Source organism: Physella acuta, unplaced genomic scaffold (genome assembly GCF_028476545.2).
Source record: "Physella acuta isolate Inbredline_101_S28 unplaced genomic scaffold, ASM2847654v3 ptg001425l, whole genome shotgun sequence".
Taxonomy (NCBI): Eukaryota; Metazoa; Mollusca; class Gastropoda; family Physidae; genus Physella; species Physella acuta.
In genome coordinates this window covers 178,508-200,137 of record NW_026732940.1, presented here as the reverse complement: position 1 = coordinate 200,137, position 21,630 = coordinate 178,508, and the positions used below count along the sequence as shown (strand labels likewise).

Below are 21,630 nucleotides of genomic sequence, written 5' to 3'. Positions count from 1 at the left end.
GCATGCTTCAAGTATATTTTATTATTATTTTTTTAAAGTTAAAGATTTTAAAATCAGCTACTTGTTAAAAAATATTTTTTTAAAATTTAAAAGTTAAAGCTAAAAAATGTGCATGCTTATGTTCACATGGGGAAGGGAATTCTTTATTCTTTTGTAGACTTTATAAGCCTTTCTTTCCTACAACACCTCTGGACTGGTCTAGACCGGTAACACTCTTTTTAATCACACAATTTGTCCTAGTCTACACATAGAACAGGTAAACAGCCCACCACCATTGTCTCCTGTCTAACTGATCACACTGTGGTGTATGTCATAGGTTCAGTTCACACTGAGACACAAAGAAAAAGATGAGGTTTTTTAATCACTTGTGTAGCTACAGCTTGTGAAAACTTAATCAGCATGGCATGCCTAAAAACAAGACAGCTGATGTGGATGTTTTTAAATTTGACATGTATTCAACTGGCTAGATGTGGCAGATAGTGGACTTCTTTTTCATCTATTAACACATAAATTTACAAATTATTGATTTAAGCCTCATTTTTTTAACATTGATGAGAGGTGATCAGGTATATTACTGAAGTTTATTAGATGACTAACTATAGGTGAAATGATTGATTACATCATAGCTAAAAAAAATGTACCAACATAACCTTTAGCCTATTTAAAAAGAAAAATAATACCTAGTGCTGTTATACTTTACTTAGCCTGCATTTTGTTTTTCGTCTTTTTTATCAATGAATAACATTTTGAGCATCTTGCCGTTACAGTTGTTGCCTTGCCATCTATTTACTTTCATTACACTTGTAATTGGAATATATTATTATACCCATCACTAATCTTTTCACTAGTTTATGTAACACTAACCTAAACACCAATCTAACCCCAGTTCCACTAGTAATAAATGTAGCAACAGTGCCTGTGTCATGAAGCATCTCTATCCCAACCTACTAACTACTTTTACCATAACATTAAACTTGCCACCAAATCAATGTTTGGCTTGGTTAAAGAATGCTCCTTATATTTTATGCTCATGGATCTGGCAGATAGTCTTGGGTGAAACACATCCAGATATTTTGTCTGCTTTGTGTTGAATGTAGTTATCTTAAGCTTAATTTATGTTAGAGCAAGTGCATTTTGTGCATTGGTTATTGTAATGTTTTTTTATTTGGTAAATTTGTTTTAAAAATAACTGCAAATTTTTAAAAAATCTGGGCACCCATGTTTCTAATGTAATGAAGGCAATCAGCTGCCACCTCCCCTAATTTGGCATGATCAGCAAGTTGGTTACTAGTTAACATTTTTTTCCCAATCCTTTCCCATACCTTGATGGGTGCCTATGGTTTTCTATATTAAAACTAAATTTTTTAAATGTTGTGGCTGTGCTTTTTTTTTTTTTACTTTTTGATGTGGTGTTGTCTGCCTTAACGCTGGTGTTGAGATCTTCTACACATGCACTTCTAAAGCCTGCAAGACTTCATTCTGGCATGCAGCTCTAACTCATAAAGAGGCATCAAACTTAAAACAGCATGTGTATAAGATGTGATGCACCCTTTTTTGTTTTTGTGTGTGGGTTTTTATTTTTCCAATTTTATTTATTTGCATGCTTTTGCATTTCTTTTTTTGTTTCACGAATTGTTGCCCTCCCTGTACATGACCACGCCACCTTTGTGTAGGGATGTTTGGTGAAGGCACTCCCAGGAATCTCTCTGTCTCCACAAGTGTCTTGTACCACAAACGCAGCCCCGAGTTTTCCTCCACCAGTCTTTTGTTACCTGCCTCTAGACCTGACTTGACTGTGGGTAAGGATCCTCTCACAAGTTATAACCATTTTTTTTTTACTCTAACTACCTCTCCAGGCTTTGTTTGACCACAAAACATTCTTTTCAGAGTGTCATTTTTTTACTATACAAAAAATTAGTTCTATATAAATTGTTATTGTAAAAACAATTACAAAGCTGAAACTATATACTATTGTATAAAACTAGAAGTGTACCGCACACATACAAGTTATCTACAGTAGTATGTAAAGTAAAAAGCAGGATCTCTGCTTGGCAATGATGAATATATACTGTATCTCTCTAGTGTAGAAGATATCCATGACTAAAACAAAAGTGATACATTTGGATGATAATATATTTTTTCTTGCAACTATGAGGCAATTAGTATAAATAAAATGCCCATTTATTTGTTAGAGCTGGGCACAGTAGTCTATACTGTCAAAAATGTAGAATTTTATTCCGTAAGCAGTTTACAGATTAAAATAGTTTAATTTTTTTCTTTGTCTCCCCACCCACTCTTTACCACCCTACCAAACATTTCCATACAAAGGACCAATTGTTCAAATATTTAATTGATAAAATGCCATGAGGCTGTAAGTCTTGTTTTACTACTAGCACGATACATAAATGTAAATATTTCTGACAGTAGCAACACCATAACACAGTAGTTATGATTTTCCCCTTTAAAACATGTCACACACCAACAGTTTGATGAAAATAAGCTCCAGTTTTTACTTCATACAAATATGTTGGTTGTTTTATTGGTCAGATCATCCTGGTAACTTTTTGTTAGAAGTAAACAAATCCATATCACTGTTTGAACTTGACAAAACTATTTACTTCAATAACTTAGCGAGTCAGTTATTTAAATATTTACAAAGTATTACATATTTTCAAGTAAATGACAATTTTGAAGTAGATTATGTTTAAAGTGTCAGACAAAATTTGCTTGATTAAGATCCAAGTTGTCCTAATTTTTTTCTATTCATATAAAACTAAATTTAGTGTTAAAAAACTAGGTCGTGACCTTATTTGGAATGTATCCAGCATACCATGTTAAAGTCATGATGTATGTTTAAAAGTAATAATACAAATTACTGAACAAAAAACTTAATGAGATCACTTATTTTAGAGTTGTTAAGTGCATGCATGAATGTGGGTGGTTAGCATGGTGCATGGTTGGATGCTAGTCTGCTTCTAGGGTTAGCTGCTGGTTTATGCTGCCATCATTCACTACTTAACAGTTTGCATTCCATTTATGTTGCTTGGTCATCTTCTGTAGATTGATGCACCATTTTAGGGAAAAACAATGGACACACTAGGGTTAGAATATGAACAATGTTTAGTGCTGTAATCAAATGGTAGACCACATTTTACTAACATCTGTATGTATCTATTGTAAATAACAGTCTGCTGTAATTAACACTAGAAGATTAAGCCTGTTCTATTTACATTGTATGTACTGTAGTTAGAGCTATATGTAGGTAAACATTACTAGGCTCTGGTGGTGGGAACATACATCAACTTAATCTTTTTATTTACCATAGCTTTTGTCAAATATTTAATTTATTTTTCTTCTTCTTCTTCCTCTTCTTCCTCCATGTCCCTCTCTGGACTCTTTTTTTTTTTCCCTTCCCCTCCCAAAAAACGTAAACTTGATGTTGTGAACAATCCTAAATATACCACCTGTCCCCGGGGGTATTTTTGGGCATTGCCAAAGGTCTTAACACAATACGCGAAGGAAGAAGGTCTTTTATAGGGCCCCACACCTCAGCCACAGCCATCGTGGCAGGATTCCAACACAACAGAGCCGCAGCCAGCACCAGTGCCACGTTGACTAGAACCTCCATGACCTCAAGCATGCCCAGCCCAGTCAGGATGAGGGAGAACAAACCATCCCGCAAACAGCGCCCGGCCAGCGTGGCCTCCTCCATGCCTAGTTTTGTAGGGGGTGAGCCGGCCAAGTCACCGCGCAGTAAAAGTACTGACCGCACTGGGAGAGGTACAGTTGTTGGTCCGGCCTCAGGTTCCCTTCTCTTCTATATTTTCTTGTTACACTCACTTGTTGTTTCTTTTGGTTTTCATCACCACCTTAACTCAAGACATTTTTCCCTGGATTTCAGACCTGCATTAACTCAGATACTATTTTATGAATTTCATGGCAATAGAAATTCAGTTTTACATTTATTAACTCATCAGTTTTATAAATGGATTTCATCATTTAACTCAGGGATTGTTTTATCTTATACTCATATTTTGAAATGCACACATTTTATTTTGTTTAAATTTTTAAATAGATGTCTTTAGGCGTTTAGATCTAGTTGTTCTTCTATTGAATTAACCCTTTAAACTATAAAATATTTTTAAAAAATGAGAAATTACATGTTTAAAAAATGAAATGAAAATATCAATTCTATTTTTTTTGGCAATCAATACAGCAGTTTTTTTTTTTTTTTTTACTTTTTTTTTTGCTGCTTTCCCTTCAGTAAACTACAGGTTTCTTGTGTGCTAGACCCATCTTTGCCTTTTAAATCTTTATGAGAATTTTATATGACTAAAAAATTTTTATTTTTATAGAGTGGCTTTATTGATTATAATAATAATAGTCTCATTAGACAGCCTTGTCATTTCATATTTCTAACAAGTTTATATCATTTATCTATAACTAGTGGTTATGGATTTTTAAAATTGACTAGATGATTCTATTTATGCACAATAACCACTTTATGGTTCCATCTATGACAATACTATTACTTTAAAATGGTGGTGGTTTTACAGTGACTAATTTCTTGGGAGAAAAGGTTCATTGTTTGAAAAATGGTTATTTGCATGTGGTTAACTTGTTCTTGATTTTTTCCATGTTGTTTTTTAAATATATAAACTCTAGTTCTAGTTTTTAAATACTTTTTGTCAGCAGGAAACAAAATATTTAATCTTATTTTAGTTAAAACTTTACTGTAAAGAAATATTTTTACAAATAAAGTTTAACCAATTACATCTTACACACAATGGAGATAATTATTTAAAGAGGCTGTGTGAAGCTGTTATTAACATCCATTGTAATGTTTCTATCAGACCGCTCTAAGACACGCCCACCCAAGAAAGAGGACAAAGCCCTGAAGGACAAAGAAAATGAGAAGTCTAAAAAGCTGAAAGATGAGGAGGAGAGAGATGCCGACAAGGATGGGGACAAAGACGTCTCAGACAAGAAGGATAAGAAGTCCAGGGTCTCCCTGTCATTCTTTGATAGGCTGGCCACACCCAAGTACAGCAAAAAAGACGACCACTCTCCCAAAGAAATGCCAGCCAAGAAAGAGTCTCCGCACATTAGGGTATGTCTGTGTAGCTAGCACTAGATCTGACCTTTCATGTTCATAAGAAAAACATTAATACAAACAGTTGATTACATGAGGGTACTTTGAATAAGCTGATTGAAGAAGCTCACATGAAAGGTTATTGATTACTATTGTTGATGTGTTGATAGCTGGAGGCACCCAGTGTATAGTGTGTTTGTGACAGTCATGTAGAGCTTCAAGTCTTGTCTGAATATTGTTGGTATGAGACAATGGTTGCTCAAGCTACTGCCAATACATTCATTTTTGTTTGAGTATTACATGATTTTTTTTTTGTAGAAGAGTGGGGTATTATAGGATGAATTGGGTTTAAGTGTAGGAGATATTGAAGTGAATTGGGTTTAGGTCTAGGAGAAGATTAGGTGAACTGGGTTTAGGTGTAGGAGAAGATTAGGTGAACTGGGTTTAGGTGTAGAAAATTAGGTGAACTGGGTTTAGATTGACTACCATGAAGTGCCTGTAATACCATTTGTAGTTCCAAGTTCCCCAACAGACAGCTATTTAAACAATTGTTGATGGCCAAATTTCAGGTTCAGTTTGCTGGTGATGAAGATGGGGAGCAGGATGGAATGGTTGGCCCTGATGTTGTTAGTAGCTTGAATTTTATCCCTTTGATCCATCTCTCTATCTCCACTCTGCTAGCAGAAACCATTTTAAAGGAAATGATTGTCTTTTCATTATTTCTTCTAATGGTTCTGTAGTCTAGTGGAGGATAGAGCTGTTTGATTCACAGATTGAAGTTGCTTGTTCATTTCCCTATATGTTGTGGGCAGTTGAGCTTGAAATGCTTTTTTTTTTGTTTAAAAATATGCCAACAAGTAGATGGTCATTGTTTTATTGGAATGTTTGGACTAGCACCCTACACTGGATCATTTATTTAACTGGTGCCAATATAGTAGTTTACTATAATCTTTACTCACTACAATTTACAATTGTCTTTTGGTCTTTGCTTTTTTTTTAGTAGTTTCTTAAGCTCACATTGTTAAAGTTAGCTGCTTGCATATTGAAGATAGGAATGATACACCGGCTATGTTTGCTTGCTGAAATCATTTGCTTGTTCACTTGTATTGTTACATTGCATCCAGTTTCTTGATCAGTTTTTTTCTGTTTACATTGGAAATATTAATACATTCTACATATTTCAATAACTAACATTTATTCCTGGTTGAACAATTTTTTTTAAAATGTTGGCTGTTAGCTGCATTTTTGAAAAGGATTTGTTTGTGGATGTTTAATAGTGTCACGCTTTTGTTGTTTTTTTTTTTTTGCCCTTGGTTTATTTGCGCATTTGTCAACAGCTTTCTCCACGAAAAGCCTTCTCAACACCCAACCTTGCTGGAGTAAAAAAGGTTTGCTGTGGATTTAGACTTGTGCGCGCTTCATATAACACCCTGCTTACGCTTTATCAAGCAGATTATAAACAATATATATATACATATATCACGCTTACAATTACTTTCTATAGCCACATCATGCTTTTGTCTTTGGTTGTGGAAACAACTTAATAAAATATCAATCAGATAATTGAGCCAGAATTTATTAAAAACTTGGTCTGGATATGTTTTGTCTCAATTCTAATCATGTGCAAGTCAATTGAAAATTGGCCAAATATTGAGATACTGAGTATATAAATACTTCAAATCAGAGCCATATTTTGTAGAAATAGTGGGTATTTTCTTGCTACTAGGTGGAGCTTTGATTTCTTTTTGCCATGGTGGAACATGATTTTAAGCAAGCATGAATTGCTGAACTAACAGTGTGAGATAGCTGATTTTCCCTTAATGATAGTTGTCTGGACAAAGTTTGACCAAAAAAAAAGGATTTTTATTAAAAACTCAAATTTCTTGTTATTTAATTTGAAAAATTAATTGTGCTTTAGTATTTCAATGACTAACATGCTCCTACACCATACCTTACTTAAAATTTGTTGACCCTTAGCGTTGTTTCATTAAAATAACTGGCAATGCATGCTATTTTAATAAATACAGATGTACTTAAATTAAAAGAATTATTAGTTAGTTAGGCTATTGAGTAAACTGCCTCGGAACAAGTTGCAACTTCACTAGACCCCTTATATAAGCAGCTTAATTTCTGTTGGATGAAGCTTGACTTTTTTACTACATGACAGTAATTTGATCTGTCATCAGCTAACTTGTGGTGCTGGTGCTTAACCCTAAACAGAGTTATAGGCCTTTTTTTTTAATGCAAGCCTTCATAGGGTTATACTTAAATGACAAGGAATCTAAAACTTATTACCTGGCTCATTCTAAACAGAAGTTTCTATCAACCTCTCAAAATATATTCTTATAAATATTACTAAGGGGTCATCCATAAATGACGTCACACTCGTAGGGGGGAGGGGGGGTCCGTAATTTTGTGACGATGTGTGATGAGGGGGAGGGGGGGGGGGGGTTCAGATGTTGCGACGTCACATTTTTGCATTATAAAAAAGCAATGTTAGAAAACGAATTTTAGGCGTTATTTCGCGTTTTAGATAACTGTTTTAATAAATTGTAATAGTTTAGACAAGATTTTGGAAAAATATCGATGTTTTAAAAAAATTCAACTGCAATTTTGAGGGGGGGTTGTAGGTTGAGGTGTGACGTCATTTTAGGGGGGGGGGGGTCTGACTTTTTGTGACGACGTGTGACGGAGGGGAGGGGGGAGGTAAAAATCGTCAAAATAAGCGTGACGTCATTTATGGATGACCCCTAACCTCAGATTTAGCATGACTATAAATAAATAGTTTTTTACCAAGTCATTAACAAAGAAAGTTGATATTGTTAAAGAAATGATAATCATGCTTGATTTATTTGTTTTTGCTCTTTTTTATTCAAATTAATTTAACCACAGTTTGTAATGCTTTTAAAAAAGTACATTAAAAATGTTTGACTAAAATCTTTTTAAATGAAAGTTACATCAATATATTTTTTTATTCATAATGTTTAACTTATTATATAGGGAGTGGTGGGCTGTGACCAGTATATAAACAAATCAAGGTTATTAGAAATAACCATGGCTAAATATATTTTGAATGTAAATATTTATTTCTTCACATCAGAATTGATAAATTTCTAATGTCTTTAAAGTACATATATAAGAATATTTGTTTCAGGATAATCAGTTAGGGCAAAAATTTAAAAAACACTAGGGCCATACAATTTGTTAAATTTGTTACTTATTCACAACGAATAAAAACCCATAATTTTATTTACTTTAATAACTCACTGTTTCCTCTTGTCTTATTTTTTTACCCTCAGATATAGCAGTAATTCTTTCTCTCAGCATCTTAACTATTTTTTGTGTCAACTATAATTAACAATAATACTTTGAATTCACACCTCACTTATAAAATTTGTATTTACACTACCTCAAGTACTTTCTAACTCAGTGTATAGGGTCAGTACACACTAGCAGAATACTTTCTTAGTCATTTAATTTGTTTGCACCGTATTTATCTGAACTAGTTAATGTATACTTTAAATCTAAATGTTTTAAAATTTTGTGTATTCAGAATATTAAATTATTTTATTCCAAGTGATTGAAGTTTTAGGAAATTATTTAAATTTCATAGAGGTACATGAGAAAATGTTGTCTGTAGTTTAAGTTAAAGCAATTAAGCCTAATTTCTCTAGCGCACTTAAAATATTTGTAGAATAATTTTTTTTTGTTTTTTTTTTCTAGAAAGTTCTCACCCTATTGCACTTATGAATGCCACAAAATTTTAATGTACTGTGCATGAAATCGCATGATCAGTTTGCTATTTGAATTTTTTTTTAACCTTAATTACCGCTTTAAAAACTACATTTAGCAGATGCATAATTTTCTTTTTTAAATAGATGAGCTTATAAAATATGATGATATTAAACTTAAAAGTTGTTAGGCATCTGTTACATGCATGTAGCGCTTCTGTTTTTCATTATTGCTCGAGGCTTCATTTTTAAAATGCAATTTTAATGTCATGAAATTTTTGAGGTGGGTATATATTAAATGTAAACATCCATTACATCTTTTAGAGAGCTTCAATGAAGGGAGATAAGCATCCACCAGAGAAAGAGGCCACTGCCAAGACTAAGGAGCCACATCGTGTGACACCATCTAGCTCTCACACAGCACCTGCAGCCCCACCGTCTGCTGGCAGAGCTGTCTCGCCTGGCCGCAAACCAGGAGAAAAGTCTGGAACATCCACCCCTCGCGTCACCCCACCCCCGTCTGCCACATCCACCCCCACACATGCACCATCTATACCACCAGCGTCGGCACCATCCTCAGCCACAACCACACCATCACAGGCTCCTCCCCCTGCAGCAAGCACGGAGGATGGAGCACCACGCAATGCCCCTGTACAAGACATAACAGCTGAGGAATACAAAGCTCGCTTGGCTGAGAAAAGGAGACAGGCGAGAGAGAAAGCAGAGAAGGAAGCAGAGGAGGAGAGGAAGAGACAGGAGGAAGCCTGGTAATCCAATCATTCTAGAAATTTCTTTCATATCAAGATGTATCAAAATGCCACTTTCAAATCTTCATAAAGATTCTTCTTTAGACCTAGCAATCCATTGGGCAGAAGAAGTAGAGTTCATGTGTTTCTTGACCTTGGCATATGAAGGGATAATGTGGTCAGCACCATGCCCAGCAGCCTTTACTTTCCCTAACGTCAGTTACTATTTAGGTATCCATCAGAGCTGGGTTGACTCACTGACGTTCCACTGACTTGAACTCAGATTCGACCTTAAGACTTTTGGGCTAGCAGTGTACCGCAAGGCCACACTATCCCACTCAAATCTTCATGTTAATTAAAAAATGTTTCTTCGAGATTTTTTTAACTTAAAATTTGTGTTTCCTCAGGCTTGCTGAACAGGAGAGGCAGAGGAAAGAAGAAGAGGAACAGAAAAGGCAAGAGGAAGAGTCCCTGCGTCAGGCTGCAGAGGCACGGCAGGCAGAGGAGGAGAGGTTACAGAGGGCGATAGAGGCTGAAGAGAAGAGGAGGAGAGAAGAGGCAGAGAGACTGGAACAGGAAAGAAAAGCTGTGAGTTGTTTTTTTTTCTACTTTTTACTCAATGAAACACTTAAAATAACCACATGATCACTCAACTGAACTCACAGTCCAACTGAACTTGGTAATAGTCTTCTGAGAGAAGACTATTAGTTCACATTAAAGTGTAGCTTATCTAATATCGCTGCAAGAGTGAACCCTGCTCACTACAAACCGTTGAAGTTCATTTTAATACTTCTAGAAACTTATGTCAAAGAATCTGTATAAGCAACATTATACTTAACATCTGTTATATTAAACTAGGCTTAAATAAATCTTTACTTTGTGTTCTTGTCTGTGTTTCAGAAAGAGGAATCTGAAAGAAAAGCTAAGGAAGAAGCTGAAAAGTTGGAGAAAGAAAAACAAGAAAAGTCTAAAAGAGAAGAAGAAGAAAGACAAGCAAGGAAAAAGGTAAGGAAGGCAAATATGTGGTCTTGAGGCTACATAACCAGCCTCATTATTTACTGGTTGTTGATGCCAAATTTTGTTATCTGTGGGGTTTTTTTTTACAGTTAAACCATAGCATCTAGCATTTCACTTTTATTCCTATACTGCAATAAATGTACTAAATTAAAAAAAGCAAATTTCCATTCTTGTAACAAAACTATTTTAGTATAAACTATAAACTGTTATAAACCAAGTTTTTGTATTTGTCCACCAGAAACTGGAGATGATCATGAAACGTGTCAAGCCAGAGAGCCACACTGAGCCCAGCTTAAAGAGCCCCACAGTGAGCAGCTCACCCAACATCAGCCACGGCAACTCCTCCCAGAACTCCCCAGACGAGGACGAGAAACCCGTGGTCGAGTCGCCCAGTGAGGGAGACTTTGGACCCGCTCCACCCGTCGGGTCAGCTGTGGAAATACCAAACGCTGCCATGACCACATCATTCTTTCTAGACACAGATGAAGACACATCTTCTACCTCAACTCTGATGACGTCCTCATTTATCCGCAGCGCGTCCTCCGGAGACATTCTCGATGGATCTCATAGCGAAGATCATGATAAACGGTTATCCAGTAGTACAGGTACGACACCTTCCAAACAAGAGGACAAACCCATCTCTACTGAAGCCACAGAACCCAAGTCCAAGTTCAAATCTCCGCTGCTCCAGCAGCTGGTGGAGAAGAAAGGAGGGGACTCCCCTACGGGCACCACCAAATTTAAATCCCCCCTGCTGCAGAATCTGCTGGGCAAAACAAAAGTTGGGGCCCGCATGGGCATGTCGTCCAGCATGGGGGACCTGACGCACAACAAGGAGCCGGCGTCGGGTGGGGAGAGCCTGATGACAACCTCCGTCATTGTGACGGACAGCTCCAGCTTTAACAAAGAAAACTTTAGTCATGGGAGAGAAGATGAGGATAAAGATGAAGACACCTCCCTCGATGGGTTATCCAGGTCTTTCCATTCTACCCATATCAACGGTATGGGCAAGGACTCAGGGGATGTGACATATTCAATGAGCACCTCCAAATCCTCGTCAGATTCCTCTCCACCAGAAGCAATCTCCAGTAAGTTCCCCAACATGAGTGACTCCGCTCTGGGCTCAAGCATAGAGCCCCACATGGAGGGGGAGTTCTCTGCCCCAGGCATGATGTCACAATCATTCATCATGAACGGCCATGGGGATCACAAAACACACAGCATGGATGATTCCAGGTAACTCTCCATTTTTATTTTTTTTTGTTATCTCCCCTAGCTCTGCTGTGAAGTTTTTTTATTTTCTTTATATAAAAAAAACTATTTCTTAATTTATACATATTATAATTTTGTAATTGTAAATACAGTCATTTTTGTTTTCCTAACTATTTTACACTGTTTTGATATGATGTATTATTGAATTAAATACATAATGTCGTAAATGTGTGTTTCTGCCATCCTTTGTATTGAATATTAACTCTCCTTTTTGTTTTTCTTTACTGTTCTTTTGTTGCATTATAAGTTGTTTTTTTATCAGTTATTCAATCGTTGTAGCTTTATTGAAGTTCAAACTTTAAAAAGAAATAAGGCAAGTGTTCATTGCCTTTCCTCAGAAGTTTTCTAAATCTTTATAGTCCATATGAATTGAGCAGAAAATATGGAGATGATTTGTTTTTATCTGATGGCATAGTGTTGTAGATCAAGAAATAGGCTCAAAGTTTGAATCCATTCATCTTTCTGCATTACTACCTTTGAAAAACCCGGCTCTTATTTAGTTTTTTTTCTTTCTGCTGCTTCATTCCCCCTTATTTTATAACCAAACACTGAATTGACAATTTTATTCCTCCCCCTCTCTCTTTCTTCTGACCTATCTTTTTTCTCATCTATAATGTAAGCCCTGTCAGCTTCTATTTTTATCCCATCCATCTCATCATGAGGTTGTGACCTTAATCTTTTAATACTCTGGGGGTGACTTCCCTTACTTTTAGCTTAGGCTATAATACTAATATAGGAATGAGGATTCTAGCTTCTTTTGTTTGTTTCTGTAATTAATATATTCTATCCCATGCCTCATTTGAACAATACCTTCTTTGTTAAACTATTTTGGTTGAGCTAGTAAAAATAATGTATTATTGTTCATACTTTTTTTTATGTATTGCTTGTCTGTTGTGTTTAAAGAAAAATTCTCCTGCAATATGGAAACAACAATTAGTTCTTTCTTTTGTAGTACTATTACAAGTAGGCCTACTACAAGTATGGCTACTTCTCATATAGATGGATAAAATGTCCGTGAAGTTATCTTCATATTATGTGTATTACAGTTTATTACTGAATTTATTTCTGAAGTCTTTCTTGGTTTAACCTATATTTTACTTAGCAGTTGTTTACATGGCTATAAGTGGAGTATATCTGAAACACCAGTATCGTATGCCATATTTTACTGCTTGTGAAATTGTACTAGAGTTTTATTTTAAATTTTAGTTGGTTTTTGAGAGTTTGTTTCTCTTGAAGCCACTTGTTACCCTGATACAGATGAATTTAGTTTTATTTCACACTAAAGCTGAGACAATTTCAGGTTACGTAGCTGTTGTCAGTCATGCCAATTATTAGCCCCCCCCCCCCCGCCCCCCCCCCCGGTCTAGTCCAGGGTTTCAGTTTACTCAATTGTTCCAATAATGACATTTCTGTAAGCCTTGTGCCATTGTGTCCTACAGTGACGTGTATGTCCTTCATGTAACCCTTATGATGTCCTGATTTGTAGGCGATATGCTTAACCACCCCATTTAAACTCTAAGTTCATCTAAATAGAACTACTTTACATGCCGTCTTCCTCCCCTCCCCCCAATTTCAACAGACACAACTACCTCAGTATGATTTGCCTTTAATAAAACAATTTTTGGTTTTCATAGAATGAAAGTACACTTAAATTTTTAAATTATCTCTTTGTAATTTAAATGTATTTGACACTAAACAAGTGAATCTTATGTTTTGGTCCCAAATGTTTATGTCCCATATGTGTTGGTCCTAAATGTTTATGTCTCATATGTGCTGGTCCCAAATGTTTATAACCTATATGTGTTAATCCCATATGTGTTGGTCCCAAATATTTATGTCCCATATGTTTTGGTCTCAAATATTTATGTCCCATAGGTTTGGTCCCAAATGGTTTTGTCCCATATGTGTTGGTCCCAAATGTTTATGTCCTATAATTATGTGTTGGTCCCAAATATTTATGTCTCATATGTGTTGGTCCCTCATGTTTTTATCCCATTTGTTTGGTCCCAAATGTTTATGTCCCATATGTGTTGGTCACAAATATTTAGGCCACACTATCTGTAAAAGTGTACCTGACCCAGTAAACTATCACCGATAACATGTTTTATAACTAGCCTGTCAGTTGCTTTACATTTCCCCCCTGTCGTGTGCTGCACGGTGCAACACCGAACCACCAGAACCAGTTCTAGCAGTCTTTTATTGCGTGTATAGATTGTCGAACCTGGACACGGGTTTCTTAAGGAAATCGTTTCGGAGATATAAATAGATCTGCCGTGTTTGTCTATCGTGACAGCATATAACAGATCTAAAACGATAATTCAATGTTAGTAATATTACATTAATGCTAGTTTTACTTTGGCTAGACAGGCTGTTGATTAACTTACGTGAGAGGGGGGGGGGGGCTGAGTAGTGAAATAGGTTCTAACGATAAGCAGTTAGATCACATATTTTATTGTGAGTCATTAATTTTTTATTTGACCAAGTTGAGTACGCCAGCAAACACAAAAATAATAACATTCGCGAAGTCCCTCTGACGAAGTAAAAATTAAAAAAATACCTTTTTATCAACTTTACTATTTATTTTTGTTGTTTGTGAACTCATGTTAGGTGTATTTAACACATATGTACATACATATCACTTGTTAATTTCAAATATATCACCACATGATTGATTTTTTTTTGCGCGTTTGAGAGATTATTTACATAAATACATCTAGGTAAACATGAAGTACATAGCAACATGACAAAGTTATCACACTTTAAATATTTACATGAGTCGTGTTTACCCTTATAAATAGTAGCACACAAAACGTCCGCTTCAGCACTGGTCATTTAGCGCACACGAACATTGGTAATATATTGACCAGTTGTTTGTTTTCAAACCTTCAAAGTTACAGGGAGGGCAATCCAGCGTCAAATTTCGTCCAATTTTTGTATACACTCAAGTTGCTGAAATGTCTGCCCACGCTTGTTTACGTTACCCATTTTCTTTCCCCGAAATTCTCGAGGTATTTGTTTCTCTCGCTATTTAAAACAACCAAAAATTTCCCCTAAGAAGGATCTCTCACATGACAGAATAATCCAAAAGATCTTTGGTTACCCGGATGTTGTGGGTGCAGTAGATAGGTGATGGTACACATCATACTATAAGACTGGTTAAGGCGAGCTGTGTTGTGCAGGTATTAAATCACACTAGAACAAAATCTACACCTAGAAGCTTTTGTAAACCACCGTGGTTACGCCGGTTACTGGAAGGTGTGTCCACTACATCACACTTATCACAATAGTTTCACCCCCAGTCCAAATGAATTGCAGTGAATGTTTCACTATAAGCCAAAGTGATCTTGTTAAGTGGGGTTACATTGTTACCTATATTGAACCCATTATGAATAGTTTCACTGCAAGTCAACGTGAACTCCAGTGTATCACGGCCAATGGTTTCACTACAAATCAAAGTACCTGACCCCCGTCACGGTGGGCGTCGACTCTTTAATACTTTCACTTTTCCCACGTTTGAACCAGCGCCTCCGTTTCTGTTTGGCGTCTGCCGGCATCGTGCCCGTGCTAGCTGACCGGTTGAGGTGTGGCTCGCTGCCGGCGCCGGCCTGCTCCGTCTTGGGGTGGGCGGCCGGGCTGAGCCGGACCACGTCCAGGCTGTAGAGGCTGTGGCCCATCTCCCGGCTCATCTTGTGGCTCACCCCGCGGCTCACCTCGGCGTGGGCGTCGTCGCGGATGATGACGGTTTTTTCACTGTCCATGACGTCATCGTACGTGGGGAGCCCGCTGGGGCTGCTGCAGGAGATGCAGACGTAGACAAGGCCGCGACTCATCCTGGTCACGTGACGCTTGGGGACTGGTCACACTCCCCTCAAGTTGGGGGGTATCTAGTTGTTAAGGCACCCCTCAGTATGGGCTATCTAGTTGTTCAGACACCCCTCAATATGGGGTATGTAGTTATTAAGGCACCCCTCAGTATGGGGTATCTAGTTGTTCAGACACCCCTCAGTATGCGGTATGTAGTTGTTAAGGCACTCCCGATCTGGGGTATCTAGTTGTTCAGGCACCCCTCAATATGGGGTATGTAGTTATTAAGGAACTCTTCAGTATTGGGTATCTAGTTGTTCAGGCACCCCTCAATATGGGGTATCTAGTTGTTAAGGCACCCCTCAGTATGGGGTATCTAGCTGTTAACGCACCCCTCCGTTATTAGTTACTCCATGATGTTGGTCCTGTGGAAATAAAATAATAAATTACAAACGAGTTAATAAGTTTTTAGTTTTAAGCTTTGTAACCGTGGGTTACAAATAGCGAGGAGTTTACATTTGAGGGTTCACTTAAGGTTAAACTGTAGCACCACTTGTAAATATGACTGATGCTACGATTCACTTCTTGGCGTATGCTTAGGCAAAATAATGTATTAAAAGATAGCTACTTAAAAGACGGATTACCTAACAGGTTTAGGATTAGTTAACTAACGATTTATTTGCTAATAATAGGTTTGTGATTGATAAGTTAACGTTTGATTTTCTAACAAATACCAGACTGATATGTTCACAAGCAGTTTGGTAAAAGATATCTTAGAAAATGTATGCAGATGATATTGATTGATTAGTTAACAGTTGGTAAAAGTTACATTAGATAACTTAGTTAACGAACAGTTTGTTATGAGATATATCATAGACAAGTTATGTCGATGATATTGATAGATTTTTTACCAGTTTGGTGAAAGTTATTGATGTCTCATATAACTAACCTTATATTAGACATCTTATGGTGATGGTATTAATAGCTTAGTTAATGGTTTGGGTACATATATATTATGATATGTACAAAATTGATTAGTCGGTAAACAGAAGATAGATTAGCAGACTAACCTTATATTAGACATCTTATGTTGATGGTATTAATAGATTAATTAATGGTTTGGGTACATATATATTATGATATGTACAAAATTGATTAGTCGGTAAACAGAAGATAGATTAGCAGACAGGCTTTCGGTTAATTAAGTAAGTTGTATTTAGTTAGATGATGGATTACTTATCGGGTAAAAAAAAAAACAAGTCCGCTAACAGCTGCTTAAGTAAATTGAAGTGATTGATTATAACAACACTAAACAGATATTACCTAGTTATTGAACTCCATCCAGGAAGATCAGCATAGACACAGACAGATACGACTAAAGACTAAACCTGCTGTGTGGCTCTAACTTCCTTGATCTACTGAACGATAACACCATCCCTCCCCACCCCTCCTAACCTGGCGCGACGTCATACAGAAGCATAACAAAATGAATATTGTAGCGGCCCAAAATGGCGGCCAGGGAATCGTGACATTTGTCGCTGAGTCACGGTTGCCGCGGCGTGTTTGGTACTGCGCGTTCAGTCGTGCGTGACTCGTTAGGTACAGCATTATGCTAATGGTGTATAACTAAAATGTCTTGTCATAACTGTGGCTTCTGTTTGTAAGCATACTCTTTACATAATCTCTCCGTAAAGTTATAGCAACACTGTCCTCGTTAGGTCATAGTCACATTGTTCTTGTGAGGTCATAGAGATACAGTCTTCATTAGGTCATAGATATACTACCCCGAATAGGTCATAGCCACACTGCCTTCATGTCATAGGGATACTATCTTCATTATGTCATAGCCACACTGCCTTCATGTCATAGGGATACTATCTTCATTATGTCATAGCCACACTGCCTTCATGTCATAGGGATACTATCTTCATTAGGTCATAGCCACACTGTCCTCATTAGGTCAAAACCACACTGTACTCATGAGGTCACAACGATAATCTTCATTTGGTCATAGATATACTGCCCCCAATATGTCATAGCCATACCGCCCTCATGCCGTTGCGATACTCTGTCCATAATGTCATATGAAATCACACTGTCCTCATGAGGACATAACCACACTATCTTCATTATGTCATAACCACACTGTCCTAATTAGGCCACAGCCACACTGTCCCCATAATGTCATAGCCATACTGTCCGCAGACCGTCTTTTTAATTATAATACCGCCAAAGCTTATTCTGTTAGATTACAACCACTTTCCTAATTTCGCAAAAAAAAAAACGGGCTGGATTGGGAGAAGAGAGGGAAAAAACGGCCTCCCTCCTCCCATCTAATTTTAAAATAAGCAAACAAAAATAAATAAATTGCATTTTACAACGCGTTTCAGTATAATTATTTGGACCACACATTACACTCTTGTATATTTTATGGCGAGTTGTTTCCCCTTTGTTTACCTGCGGTGTGCAGATATGACTCAAAACGGCGACAGAGTTTGGGGTTTTTTATTTTAAAGGTACAAACCCAGGAGTGGTTTTCGAATGCAGCGACCCAAGTTGCCTCCTCTTTCTCCCCGCCCCAATCCTAAAGCTTACATTTTCTTTTTAAACTTAGTTCCCGTAATCTATACGGTTCAATTGGCCGATGACAACACAACACATATGCTGTGTGTTATGCTTCAATGTGCATGTATGCAACAAAGGCGCCCTGTGTAGTAGCAACTTATTTTTAGTGTTAGCTAAGCTACCGGGTTCTTAGCCATTGTCACATTTTTAAGGTTAGGGTCAAGTTTCAGGAATAGTCCCGTAAATGCTAATGTTTAGAATATCAGTGGTTGGGATTGAGGCTATGACTAGGGTCAAGAATTGGGATTACGACACTGTTAGTACTTAGGGTCGTGTTAGGCTTATGGCGTCAGTTTGGTTAGGGGTATGTTAAAATGTTCACTTAGAAGCTGTAAATATTGAAAGTAAAAAAAACAACAACAGTATATAAAGTGTTGAGTGTAGGCTATGTCGGGCGACTAGGCATGGCCGACCAACCGTTACACATGACTTGTTTTACCTAGCCCCCTAACGTCGTTTCCTTATCTGTTGTATCGATTTTTCTTAGGCCACTTTTTTTTTAAAAGTGTACACTGGCGTGTAACAGCAAGTGACAGTAACATTTTGCACGTACGCTTTTAAAAATATTATCGTACTTGGCCATTTAAAATATTTGATCTAGACTCTTAATTTTAAACATTTATCTGGCATAATCTGTTTACAAATGATATAGATTTCCTAATAAATTTTAAATAACTTTTCTAAAATTCAATCATCAATCTAGATCTAGATCTATTTGATGTTTTAAAATTCAACTGTAATATCTAGATCTAGTCTAGGTAGGCCTACAATGTATCAAATGCTGTCATTAGGCCGGCTAAATAAAAAGTCAATGTTACTGACTTAACGCCCTAACCCTTCATGTCCGACTTGTAGTTTGTATACGGCGGGTTGGCAGTCAGCGCGGATTTGATGTTTGCGTGCCTTGAATAACCTGGAGACTCGGCCTGCGTTCTCTGCAAGTTTTCACAAGCAGGGTTTTGTGTTGCGAGTCAGCTAGATCTAGTTGTTGGATTATTCAATTGGCTCCTGCTCGTTTTGTAAGTATTTCTTAGTTAGCCTACTGTGATTGGCAGGGTTCATGGTTGGTTAAATCATTTTTGCACGACCCACATATCGTAAGCCTGCTCGGTGGTGCATGCATTTTAAAGATGACGTCACAGTTTCATAATATTTATTTTACCTATAGTTAAACCGAGGAAGTAAATTATCACTATGTTAAAAGTTGTCAATCATTCAGGGACTTTTTTATTTGGCTCTACTAGATCTATATTTTATAGATCATTGCAATAGGTTTTATCCCCACTTGAAAAGGGACAAGGTTTTACAGTTTTACATTTAAATTTCTAGTTGACTCTATATTTACACTATATTTGTCTATAAAGTCGGTTTTTTTTTTTAGGGTTGGTAGATCTAGATCTACCAGTGTAGAGATATTGCAAAAAAATGTCTGCAATATATTAGTTCAGAGGCGTTGCAAGGGGGGGGGGGGGGGATGCGGACCACACCGGGTGACACCATTTAGGGGGTGACACCAAGGCAAAAAATAGCAATAGGCCTATATATATATACAGAAAAAATAATGATAATCTCATGTAATGTAATTTAAATATTCCTGAGGAAAACAATTTAGTTGAGAATCGTAATAACTTATGTGTTAATCCATGTATGGGATGGGGGGTGGGGGTAAAAAATTAAATACATCCTGAAGAAAAAAAATTTGAATACATATACACATGCGTATACACATACTTACAAGTGTATATGGAATATATATATATATATATATATATATATATATATATATATATATATATATATATATATATATATATATTTTTTTTTTTTCTTACTGTGGGGGGGGGGGGGGGTGACACATGATGCAGGAGAACAAAGCAATTTCTTTTTTTATGCACTAGGAACTAGCCTATTACAGTGCTTGTTAAAAAAAATCTAAACCTTATAAAAACATGTTTCTTTGATATAAAGTAAAATATCAAATTATCCAAGCTCCCAAAGATAGTTAACATTTAGAACTTTTACTACTTTACTTGTCTATAAACATGTCAGTATACAAGTATAAAAAATGTAACCACCATTGTGAAAGGGCACCCACTTCCCCCTTTTTCTGGCTACCATCATTACTACTAGATCTATACTACTAAAAGGTATAGATAGGACAGTAAAACTAGCAACAATTAGTCCCCTCTGGCTGTGGCTACACCTTACATCTGACCCAGTGGCTGTTCACTGTGACAGTGATTTATTGTGGGTGAAGCCACTTGTCTACAACTAATGTAAAACATTGTACTGTTATGTTAAAGCATGTAGTTAAACACAAGGTTGGAATGTTTGGTTAAAAACATACAGTACGTTGTTAGACTTATGTATTAATTCACCAAAAATTAAAAAGTTTTGTTTAAAAAAACATTTCACTTCATCAAGTGTTTTAACATTTATATTGATGGGCTACTGGAATACAAAACAGTAGCTACAACAGTCTACTTATGTTACATTTCAGTGATTCGGGGGGGTGGGGGGTGGACGACACATCCCTCTAACACAGGGGTCTCCAAACTACGGCCCGCGGGCCGGATGTGGCCCGCGATGTCCTCTCATCTGGCCCGCAGAGATCTTTTTGTCCACGGAAACACCATTTGTTGGTGATGGCTGAGTAACTTTGCCCAGAAAAATCAAAGACATACATGGAACTAACTGGCCCCCGAACTGAAATTTGATAGTTAATGCAGCCCTTGGACTGAAAAGTTTGGAGACCCCTGCTCTAACAGACAAATAAGAAGAAAAAATATCATCTTAAAATATAAATTAAATATTTAAACCATTGTTATAATTGGCCACCACCTGAGCAAACTGTCAGAAAAAAAAAACAACCTTTGGGTTATTTAATTTACACACAGATGACGGCTGTATGTTCAGGTTATTTAATTTACACACAGATGATGGCTGTATGTTCAGGTTATTTAATTTACACACAGATGATGGCTGTATGTTCAGGTTATTTAATTTACACACAGATGATGGCTGTATGTTCAGGTTATTTAATTTACACACAGATGATGGCTGTATGTTCAGGTTATTTAATTTACACACAGATGATGGCTGTATGTTCAGGTTATTTAATTTACACTCAGATGATGACTGTATGTTCAGGTTATTTAATTTACACACAGATGATGGCTGTATGTTCAGGTTATTTAATTTACACACAGATGATGGCTGTATGTTCAGGTTATTTAATTACACACAGATGATGACTGTATGTTCAGGCTATTTAATTTACACACAGATGATGGCTGTATGTTCAGGAGTTTATTCACTGACTGCAGTCATATCAAATATCATG

The 21,630-nt window shown here is 36.7% G+C and overlaps 2 protein-coding genes across 19 annotated transcripts in view; one reads left to right on the top strand and one right to left on the bottom strand.

Moving 5' to 3' along the window:
- Positions 1–21,630, top strand: part of LOC131927627 (ensconsin) — a 50,769-nt gene that overhangs the window by 26,237 nt on the left and 2,902 nt on the right. For 9 of the 18 annotated variants that reach the window (XM_059283349.1, XM_059283345.1, XM_059283342.1 and 6 more), the window contains exons 6-13: positions 3,538–3,804; positions 4,854–5,110; positions 5,662–5,718; positions 6,430–6,480; positions 9,148–9,590; positions 9,977–10,157; positions 10,470–10,574; positions 10,825–11,822. In XM_059283349.1, the coding sequence (XP_059139332.1) occupies positions 3,538–3,804; positions 4,854–5,110; positions 5,662–5,718; positions 6,430–6,480; positions 9,148–9,590; positions 9,977–10,157; positions 10,470–10,574; positions 10,825–11,822 (2,359 nt within the window). Of the gene's footprint in view, positions 1–1,673; positions 1,800–3,498; positions 3,805–4,853; positions 5,111–5,661; positions 5,719–6,429; positions 6,481–9,147; positions 9,591–9,976; positions 10,158–10,469; positions 10,575–10,824; positions 11,823–21,630 lie in introns of all 18 variants that reach the window. The other 9 variants (XM_059283358.1, XM_059283360.1, XM_059283351.1 and 6 more) reach the window with 8 other exon arrangements.
- Positions 14,338–17,165, bottom strand: LOC131927637 (uncharacterized). The gene is made up of 2 exons (XM_059283391.1): positions 16,986–17,165; positions 14,338–16,087 (listed from the first exon to the last, which is right to left on the bottom strand). The coding sequence occupies exon 2, from the start codon at positions 15,686–15,688 to the stop codon at positions 15,302–15,304; it is 387 nt and encodes a 128-aa protein (XP_059139374.1). The 5' UTR covers positions 15,689–16,087; positions 16,986–17,165; the 3' UTR covers positions 14,338–15,301.